The following is an 11,649-nucleotide window of genomic DNA, read 5'->3' on the forward strand; positions in this document are numbered from 1 at the left end:
ATATATAGGAAGATAGATCACAAATACGGGTGAAAAGGAGAAAGATTTCAAATGTGTGAGAGAGAGAGGGACCCGGGGGGCCACTTACATTGACGAGTCGATACCATGCACGACCACGGGGTTTTGAAAAGCACCCTAAAAACGTATTTTCCATATTCTGAAAATGCACCCCTTAACAAGTATTGGCGTGTGAAACCCTACCCTTAACAAGTATTAGAAACAAATACTATTGGCAATTATTCCCAGAATTGAGCCCCTAAACAAGTACAGCGATGTATTTTCCATATTCTGAAAATGCATTCAAGTATTGGAAACAAAACGATACTCTTGGCAAGTATTCCCTGAAATGAACCCCTAAACAAGTACAGCGATATTTTATTGTTATGTCACGGGTCCGTCGGTCGTCGGTTTTACCTTTATACACACCATTATTTTGGTTTAGTCGGCCCCACCTTCCACACCTCGCGCAAATCGGACTCTAAACACGTAGTGTTGGGGCAAAAAGGACATCCTTTATCAAACATTTTTATTTTGTTTTATCATCCCCGCATATTTGACCCTAAACACGTATATATTTCCGCACGAAATAGATTGCCTTTTATCAATATTTTTGTGTTTTTGACACCCTTATCACGTTACGTACGTAACGTGCCCTATCTTGAAAAAGACATCCTTTTTACGTGTTTTTTTGGTCGCGCATGGTATCCACTCGTCAATGTAAGTGGCCCCCCCCCCCCCCGGGGAGAGGGAATATACGAAGAGAACGGAGAAAGATAGAGGGAGGGAGAGAGAGAGAGAGAGTGAGGGAGAGAGAGAGAGAAAGAAAGCAAAGTGGGAGGGGAGGGTGCAGAGCACGGAAGAAATGGAGATAGATAGATAGGTAGATAGGCGATAGGGGAGGGCGGTAAAGATGAGAACTATTATTGACCAGAAGGAAAAGCAACAAAATTTCTCCACAAACACTATAACACACTATAGTATGAACTTTAAACTCCATAAAGGATGGTAGCACTATGCATGGTCTTAAAATCGTTTCATTGCTCTGTCAGATATTGTTTGATTGTATATATTACTAATTTACTGTTAAAGTTTATCAGTCCCCATAACACAATATTTGTTCCCTATTTGGCAACTATTACTTGATTCCGGTGAGGGATATCGGGAATGATAAAGGCACAATTTCAATAAGCCCCGTCATTTATGCATGTGATTTCATTTTCCTGCTCGTCGTCATAAACCTTGATCCTGATTAATACATTGGAAATTAGTGTGAGAATAGCCCGGAATAAAATAACCCACAAATAATGAGTTAATGTATTTGGTGTACATTATTTTGTGTCATGAGTTTCCATACATGTATCCATGTACATTGCATTTGACATTCCTGTTCACAGTGCGTCTCAAAATTAAGGCAACTTATATTCCCAGTCATCTGATTCCTATAGCATAATAATAAAAAATGTTTCCCCCCATCATTTACATTCAAGTTCGGTTACTTTTTATTTATTGTCAGCTGACTTGATCATACCAATCACACCAGCATCTTTATAATCGAGTAATAACTTGTGTGTATTACGGAGATCGAAATACCACACCACCCCTCGCTCCTCCCACACACACAAAGAATTAAAAAATCAAACAAGCATATTTATGGTTTTAAAAAATGAAAATCGGATGTCAAATAAGATCTTAATGAAAGTTTAATATTTCACTTAATTAACTTCACAAAAAGTACGTCCTGGTCATGTCGGAGGCCTATGATGGGGCAACCGATGACGTCCGCCACTTACTTCGTATTTTATCATGCGAAATGGGTTTTCCCCTATTGATATAAAACAAAAGTTGATTCCTAACTGGACATGTGGTATTGCAGTTGTTTCAATTAAAATGATCCTAGCTCATGCAGTCAAAATCTCAGTGCAAAGCATTGGAATATTTTATTGAGTCATTAAACTTGGCAAAATATTCAACGTGACATCATCGTCTCTCTCATTTGCACCTAACAGTTTTAACAAAGTGAAAACCTATAGGCTAACAATTCTTTCTTTTTCAGCATGGTGGTTGTTTTATTTTTTCTCTTTCAGTGTACCTATAAAATTTGTAATTTCTCGGAAGGGGAATGAAGTACTGATTGTCTGTATGTAAAAAAGACCGTGTATACTTCTTGCTTACAAGAAATAGAAAATATTGATTTCCTTTCCCCCTTTATTGCCCATTTTATTATTATTATTATTTTTTTTTGGGGGGGGGCGGGCGGCGCGGGCCCACGGGCACTCCCTTCTGCACTCCCAGACTACGTACGCCCCTGGGGAGCAACAAAAATACCCCAAAATTATTTAATGTGGGGGTGATGACCTTTTTCCTTTTTTTGAGGGGGAGGGGCAGTGGCGTACCTAGGATTTTCCACAGGGGGGCAAAATCGACCGCCAAAAAATTTGACAAGCAAAAAAAAAAAAAAAAAAAAAAAAAAAAAGAAGGTCTTCAATACAAAAATAAAGGTTTTCGTACCAGAAAAAATTTGACAAGCAAAAAAAAAAAAAAAAAAAAAAAAAAAAAAGGTCTTCAAGGTCTTCAGGGGGGGGGGGGGGCAAAAAAGGTCTTTTATGCTCGTCAGGGGGGGCAGGTATATGTCTTTTGTATGGGTTGTGGCTCGTCAGGGGGGGGCAGAGTGCCCCCCCCTGCCCCCCCCCGTAGGTACGCTAGTGGGGAGGGGGTAAAAGCACCCGTGACCCTGTTGAAAACACCCGCGGCTGCAAAAAACCTCAAATAAGTGAATTATTTGCTCAATGTCAAAATACGTAGAGGGCGTAATCAACTTTCCTTGGCGAACCTGATTGAATTTGTAAGTAGCAAAAAGTTTTCCAATTAATCTTTTAACATAAAAGGAGACTATGAAATATTTGTCAATGAAGTAGTAAATTTCAATCAGTAAAAATAGGTTAGTATATCATCGTACAGTTTCATGAATTAGATAAAGGTCTCGACGGAGGTCATTCGCGAATTTGTTTCGTTGCTAATTTTAGTCCCGCGTGCCCGTTTTCGCGTCTTCTGTAGACCTGTAGTGTAAGCAAGCACCATAGAGATGTATACTAGTAACGCTAGAGGGCGTACTTCGTCAAATCGCTGTGATTACGTGGAGACCGTCCGCCATTGCTCGATAGGTATTCGCAGCCTGCCATGCGCGTACAGTACCTATGGGGCATGTACACGGATGAGCACAGAACATGACAAATTTATGACATATGAGCACGAAAGCATATGGAAAAGCAAAATTGTAAATATTGCACTGGATTAAAGTTCAAATACAACAAAAATCTAGCAAAACTGAGGTCAAAAGGCCTATATAGGCCTATCTATATAGCGCATAATATAGGCCGATACAGCTATAATACAGGCAAACGATTTAAAGTCCCAATTGTTTTTGCTTAGGTAAAATTTCGATACATTAATATGACTTCTATTTTCTAATGATTTGGAAGAGATGAATATCAAAAATAACATTTAGGCCTAGGTCCTGATAAATAAATTTAATGTGTTTTAATATGATTTGATGTACATTAACCTAAGAAAATTCATAGGCCATATCACAGTGTCTGATGCATCTGAGACGCTGTATCGAAAAAAAAACCACGATTGTATTTTTATAGTTCATAGTTTCCTAATTACTATTATGCTGATTGCTGATAATTTATTTCTTCACTTTAGATAATTGTTATAATTCATTTTCCATATATATCTACACAATAGGGCCTATAATAACTCGATCCCTTTTCCCCATGTCTTACACGCGGCTGATGTAAACCAACATCACAAAAACTCGCGAATCATAAAATGACTTTTTATTGATATTTGGAAATGATTTACGCATTGATTCAGTTAAAAATTGATGATTTAGATTTCCTTTGCTGGCAACCATCCCATCATATTTATAAATATGTATATAAAAGTATACTTTCTTACTTGCGATCAATGTATAGAAAAGTTTGTTGACAGCAAAATTTGCATATCAAATGCGCGCATGCAGTCGTACAATTTTGCAATGTACAGGAGGCCTAATTATGGGGGGTTGGATGTTTATGTACAGTGTTATTGCCTTGCAAACATTTTAAAACTTCGGAGAGTAAACAAATCACAATGCGCAAAACAATTTTACTTTGATTTTCTGGAAAGTATAGACTTGATTCTCCCCGGCTGAAAATATGCTGATCGGCAAACTGGCTGAAATATTTTGTTTATCGCCGTTGTTTCTGATCCTATAATGATTGGACCAATATCATGTGAACAAATCAAGGATAGAATAATAAGGAGAGGAAGAAGGGGGAGAAGGAGAGAAGAAAAGGGGCGGGATTATGATATATAATTTGTATTATACTATAAAGAATATTATTACTACTGCAAGAGTGTATAAAACTAATATCATGAAAGACATCAATGCAAACTTATCATAATTATGAAAACGGTTGCAAAATTGTGAGTACTAAAACCAAACATAATTATGAAACAATAATATTGCAAAAGTGACAATACTTGGAATAAGATATTAAAAATCCTAATTTAATCTCAAATTTGATACCTGCCTTGAAATTGTGTTAACTAACTGTGTCTGTGTCGCTTGAATAAATGAACTTTATGGCAAATATTTGTAAGCACTGGCACCGGCCTAACATATAAACAGATAAACACGCGTTTTGAATATCCAGTTTTGTTTTTCATTTTAAAAGTATAACTGAATTTGATTTTCTAGTTTTCTTCCTTTAATGTCATTTGCTGGCCTATGGACCTGAGTTTGGTTATTCGATCAGTTTTTTTTAAATAAGATTTCCATGGATGAACAAAATTATTATATTATGTTACGGCGTCGCGGAATGATTTTGAAAGTGATGGGGTGTATAAAATCACAATCATTTATTATGTGTAATGTTCATTTTCATTTCAGGGAGGGGTCCGGTCGCGCCCCCTGTATTTTATTTTGATCAGTATGTTAAAGCGAATTTGCTTAGGTGTGTTTGTTATTTTAATTGCACACACGGCCCCTAAAAAGCGAATTAAAACAAATCTAACTTAAAGTGAAGGGAATTAAAACTGTCATTTTTGAAAAGTTTGAACAAATTAGGCTATATTCTCGACATTTTAAATCAATATTTTATTTTCGGGCCATATAGGCCTGCAGATTTTGGGGAATTTATTATGTTCCTATAAGAACAAAATCAGCACGTTCACCAAATAACACAAATTTCAACATTGATAGTGTAACGGGAGGCTCACCAAGAACAATAATGAGATGCCCTTTAACAGCGCATGTAGATCAAAACACTAACTTATACAGAATTATTGTACAACTTAATATATAAAAATGATAGGCCTATATTTCATACAAATTAAAGCAAGTTACATATCATGTAGGCCTATATAGAAATTACAAAATTATATCCAACATAAACATAGAATCAAAGGACGTATATGTGGGAAGGATGGAAGGAGGACGGCGATGCAGTTAAAGGTAGGGAAATCCAGAGAAGGGCTAATTCACTGCAGTCTTTTGTATTAATTGTCAATCTTTCTATTAATGTCCGCTGTATGTTTTTATTTTTATATGATTGTTTATATGATAGTATATCAACATTGTTATCTATTACAGGCCTATAAACGGACAGGTAAATGCAAATTATTTAGAATTTCATCCCGAGAAATCAGGTTTTTAAAATGCCAAATTAATAGCATAATCCCCATGTAATCACTCTAATAGTGTATTGAGATGCAATTTGTCATTCATATTTTCGATTTTTATGAGGTTGTGTTCTTTTCTTCAAGATAAAGGCCGGAGACGGCACCCCTTTTCACAGCGTTACAACGCACGAGCTATGGGTACATCCGGGTACTTTTGCGAATCTATACCTATCGAGCAATGGCCGCCACGCTCCACACAATCACAGACGTTAAGTACGCGCGCCTATGGAGACTCCGCACTCTAGCGTAGTTAGTATACATCTCTATGGCAAGCACCCAGTGCCACGGTCGCGTCGGATACCTGGGCCCGGGAGGCCGTTGCCATTTCCAGCGTGTATAATTTCTTACACCCACAAGGGAATAGGTAATATCACGTTTCTGTGATACATGTGTTGAAATTGCGCACGAGAAAAATCACTGGATACATCATCACATTTGTTGTGATGCAAATATCTTTATTATAGTATACTCTGTTAATTAACACAGCAATTTGTCATTTCATTTTACTTTTTAATTATCAATCATATTGGCGCCCGGGAGGGGGGGGGGGGCACTCGACCACAAAAGTGGGAGGTACGTCAGGCCTGGGGCTGGGCCTGGGTACGCGTACGTGCATGCTAGCATGGACATGGACGGTGAGATGAGACAAAAAAAAGGGGGCTTTGCCTTGGCTTGGATTATTGACCTTAGTAACTCTTTACAATGCTATGATTATGCCACACTTAAATTATTGTAATGTTGCATGGGGAAATACATTGTATAGGAACCATTTAAACAAACTGCTAGTTCTTCAGAAGAAAGTTATGAGGCTCATATTCATAACATATTCGAATTACAGATGTCCAAGTATTCCTTTATTTCTGCAATTGAAGATTTTGCCTCTTGATGATTTAGTCTCCCTCAATTGCTTGATATTTATGTACAAATCACAATCCTCTCAAAACTGTTCATTTTTAAAAGATGCATTTGTTGTTAACTCAAATGTCCATTTGTACAATACACGGCAGAAAAATCTTATCCACCAGCCACTTGCAAGAACAAATACTGCTTTTAATTCTTTTGTCATAGTTTGTACAAAAGAATGGAATAAGTTACCACAAAACTTTAGATCCAGTCCAACACTGCCCATATTTAAAAATTCATGTCGAAAATATTTATTTGAAAGATTACAAAATATCTTAAATTGATTCTTGATAAACCATGTGTGTTGTGTGTGTGTGTGCGTGTTGTGTTTGTATGTAGTTTCTTATTTCACTCTTTAGATTATCATTGTAAATATTTTTCATCTCATTATTGTTGTAATGTACTTTATAAGGGGCCCCTCTCACAAGCTCTGCTTCTATGGGGTCCCAAACCTATCATGTATTCTCATTTTTGTTAAACTATGTGATATGTCTCTTGTTCTTGATTGGTTTGAATAAATTTGAACTTGAACTTGAACTTGAATGGGCTTCGGAACTACACTTTCGGGTTTTCACGACCCGTGCGCAATTAATTTACGTTTGCGATCGCCATTTAGGTGTAGCGGAGGGTAATATTGGTAGTGAAGTGTAGTATACGTGGAGCCTATACGAACCATCACCTGAGGTAACGCGCATGCAGCACGGGCGCCGGGGTGCGCTCGCGCAGAGGCGATGGTCAGCCGCTTTTCACAAAAAATGCAGCTCATTGTAGCAGAAGGGCGTAATGGAAAATATGCGAAACATTTCCATTGATACGGATTTCTTTTTCTCGATTTAAGAAGAAAATGCTATGCTTTGGAATGGCTTTCTTTGTTCTTTTTCTTAAGATCAAAATGCTATGCTTTGGAACTGAAATTTGAGTGTAAAAAAGGGGGTCCTCTCCGTGGCACATACTCACCACGCATTATTTACATGAAGTTCCTCACACGTATGAATAATTCGCTGCCGATTTAAAAACATCGCATGCGCAAGGGTCCGAGCTCGGACCGGACCCGGTACCTCGCGCATATCGCATCCGCATGCGATGTTTTGAAATCGGTAGCAAAATATTTATAAGTGTGAGGAACTTCATGTTGGCTCTAAATCACCAATTTTGAGACTGATAGAAGCATGGAAAAGAAGTGAAACTTTGTGTAAAGTAAGAATATTAGTTTTAATTGTTTTTAAAGATTGTGATGTTGCATGAATTTTATATTTTCCCCCATAAAATTACGGCGAATCCAAGCGAAGCGATGTCTGGCTGAAAATTTAAACGATGACACAATTGAAATACAGCCGTTCCCGATTGCAATATTTGGAAAAGTGGAGGGCATATTGACCTTGAAATGTAATTGAGAGACTTGCTTTGACATTTGCAAACAATTACTGGTGGGGACATTATTGCGAAGTCGGCCAATGCAAAACTGCGTTAGCGCCATCTTTCTTATCACCGTTTTTGTAAAGTTATAAGCTTTCTAAAAATAGCTAACATTGATTAGAAAATGATTTGTAATGCTAGACTTAGGGGGTGTTGCAAGAAAATATTTGCAATCAATTGCAAATTTCAGGTGCAAATTTACATGAGATATATCAATTTGAACTAAAGCAAATCAATCTATATTTGTTGATGCAAGAAGCAGACCGTCAAGCAATTGCAAATTTGCAATGAAATACATGAATTTCAATTGATTTGGGGACTTGAGTGACTTGTGATCAATTTTCTTGCAACACCCCATTAGAGTCTTAGTCTTTGACTCGCTCATATGGCAGTCACTTATTAACACTATATTGGGCATTAGGACCTCAGTAATGTTGAAAAAAAGCTGCCAGAGTAGTCATACTTTCAAGCACTATTGTACAAAATCCACAGATATTTTATCAAAATTTTTACCATAGATATAATTTGTGATATTTAAACTGCAATAAACAATAACTAATTCACTCAAAAATTTCATAACTAAAAGAGAGAAAAAAATAGAATCACTCGACAGTTCGCCCCACCGACAAGCCTTATCGCCATCATTGTGTGCATTTGTGTGTTACCGTGGGTGCCGACTTTCTACAAATGCACTACTCCGAGGGCCTTTGGGTATATACACTACTGTCGCCTACGAGGTCAATACTGGTGTGTTTTGACCTCATTGGTACTACGAGTGCTTAATATATGCCAAGTGTATAAATTCTGTATATTTTCTAAACCATTTTATTTATTTCAATTTGTCAGAAATATGAAGAGCAAAAAGCATAAGAAAGACAAAAAGAAGAAGCACAAGAAAGAGAAACACAAAAAGAGAAATGGGACTTCTTCCGAGGTGAGTATATCATTTATAAAGCAGAAATTTTAGTGTAGGGTCATCCTCAGAAAAACTTACAATCCATGAAAATGATGTTTTTTAAAGCCTGAGGGGGGGTATTCGAATTTCGAATTATAATATGATACCTATATATCATACGTATCATTCATTTATACTAATTACCTCCCCCCCCCCAGGTTTGAAGACCTCTTCTGGGCCCACAACCCAACCTACACCCACACACATCTTTAATGATATTCCATCAAATAAAAACATACATGCTGCATTCGCTCTTGATGGTCGGTAACTCCTTGACCAGAATATGAAAACACAATACAAATAAATGTATTATGGATACGAAAAACTCATTTGCACATTAAACCAAAGCATCACTGGTTACCAAGGGTCAAGTGCACATCCCCTCCATGTAAATTGTATTGACCAAATACATTGATTGACAGTATGTCACAGAAACCATGCAAGGGTGTCGAACATTAGGCAAATACAAGGTTGGGAAAATTAATTATAAATTCATTAAAAAAAAAAAGATCTATGCCAATTCAAAGATCAAGCATTCCTTGACAGTTGTTAAACTCTTGCTTTTTCATTTTGATTTAAGTGCTTTGTAATTTTTATTAGTTCAGTTTTTTGTACACCTGCAAAATTCAGTTTGATGGGATATACACTATACAGAAATCATTGTACAGTTGAATGGTCTGTGGGTTGCAAATCTTGCTGATACGTCTACTTCCTTGTTTTTGCCCAATGATCTTTGGTCTTGTAGTTATACATGTCTAAAAAAAATTAACATTTTATAATTGAAATAAAGGCGATTAAACCAATAGGAAACTAGTTATAGATAAATAGTAAGTTGGTGCACTAGCTTTCCCAGCCTTGGCCCTACCAAAAATTGGTTTCCGTTGATATTGTGGCAACTGCACATTTCTTTTAATAAAGTAAAGATTTCTGCTCAACTAGCCACTAATACTTCATGTAACAAAGTTGTATGTACTTTCTTTTGCAGATATGACCATATTCAACGAATTATGATATTGTCATATTCATTTTGCTTACTACATGTATCTCTTTCAGGAGAGTTTTAACATATTATGTAACAAAATTGTACCTACATTCTTTTCCAAATAATACCATAATAAAATGGATTATGGATACTGTAATATTCATGTTGCATACTCCTTATTTCAGGAGAGTTCTGAGCCTGAGATGGAATGGGTCGAGTCCAGTTCCTCCTCCCACCAACCCCCCAAAGCCCCATCTCCTGATCCTATCTCTATCACTCCAAGCGAGAAAGATGATCCTTTATCACAGGTGAGTCACGTAAATGTTACACGCTACTGAAAATCCTTGCATCTGAGTGGCTGAAAGCAGATAAGTCAGTGAAAAATCGCAGACAAAGCTCTTCCTTAAATGCTTCCCTAGTGTTATGCGCACAAAATTGAGGATATGAAAATATGGATTCAATTGAACAAGTTTGCTTACGCTCTTTTAGTGTAGTAAAATATCCTGATATATCTATATTCTGCTGCTTTCTACCCGGGTGAGGTGAATGAGCACTAGGCAGAATTCATTCCTGTAAAGGAAACCAAAACCCAAGAAGAGAATCAATCTTATTGGAAAGAATCAATAAAATGAGAGGAACAATTTAAAATAAGTTTCATCAAAATCGGTTATGAAATAAGCAAGTTATGGACGTTTAAAAAGTCCTGTTGTACTTTCTATGGGGATCCTCAAATTGGCAAACTTCCTTAAAAATTGCTGATTTTGTGAACAACTCCATTTGTCTTGTACACAAATTTTCAGATTTTCCCTTTTATTTTACATATTTCACATTATCTCCTGACCATGACATATGTGGTGTGAATCATATTTTCCCATGATATATGTTGTGCTCAGAAGGAGGCAAGATGCAATTTGAAAGATAATGAGGAAAATCTGAAAAATTTGTGTATAAACAAATGGAGAGTTGTCCACAAAATAGCCATTTTGAAGCACGTTTGTCAATTTCAGGATCCACAACAATAGTTTTCAAACTTCCATAACTCGCTTATTCTATAACCGATTTTGATAAAACAAGTTTTAGATCGCTCCTCTCATTTTATTCTTTCTGATAAGATAGATTTTCCTCTTGTATATTGGTTTCCTTTAATGCACCGATTATTGGAAAGAGAAGCTTGAGCTAACGTCAATTTTACTGGCACTCTGAAATAGATTGTAGATAAAGGGCATTTTATAAATGTGTACTTTTATCAGCATTATTAGTTTCAGCTATCTGTTACTCTCCCATTTCACTTGATTTTAGTTTTCTTTCTCCATGTTTTTCTTTTCTCCTTGATTTAAGCTGTCCGTTTCCCTTTCTCTTTCACTTTTTTCTCTTGATTTATTTGTCAAATGTATACTCTTTCTCATCATATTTTGTGCCTTCAGTCAGTCAGTTTTATGTTATAAATAAATGAATGAATGAAATGTTCCCTTGCTGATAGAAATATTAAGATTTTGCTTTGTACATTATTTTTTTCACAGCTCAGTTTTGCTTCTTAATTCTTTTTGTTCTTATGTACAATAATTTTACTCTTAATTTTTTTTAAATTTCATTTTGACTTGGTTTTTTATTCCCTTAAACCTTTGTAATGTTTACTGCATTCAGTCATGTAGACAATTGCCACCAG

At 36.4% G+C, this 11,649-nt stretch overlaps 1 protein-coding gene across 1 annotated transcript; it reads left to right on the forward strand.

The window, feature by feature from the left end:
* The first annotated feature begins 6,009 nt into the window (after positions 1-6,009).
* On the forward strand, positions 6,010-10,352 carry LOC129261112 (HMG box-containing protein 4-like). Its single transcript, XM_064099223.1, has 3 exons — positions 6,010-6,091; positions 8,893-8,980; positions 10,169-10,352. The coding sequence occupies exons 2-3, from the start codon at positions 8,897-8,899 to the stop codon at positions 10,319-10,321; spliced, it is 237 nt and encodes a 78-aa protein (XP_063955293.1). The 5' UTR covers positions 6,010-6,091; positions 8,893-8,896; the 3' UTR covers positions 10,322-10,352.
* The last annotated feature ends 1,297 nt before the right edge of the window (positions 10,353-11,649 follow it).

This window comes from Lytechinus pictus, chromosome 5 (assembly GCF_037042905.1).
Source record: "Lytechinus pictus isolate F3 Inbred chromosome 5, Lp3.0, whole genome shotgun sequence".
NCBI classification, from domain to species: Eukaryota; Metazoa; Echinodermata; class Echinoidea; order Temnopleuroida; family Toxopneustidae; genus Lytechinus; species Lytechinus pictus.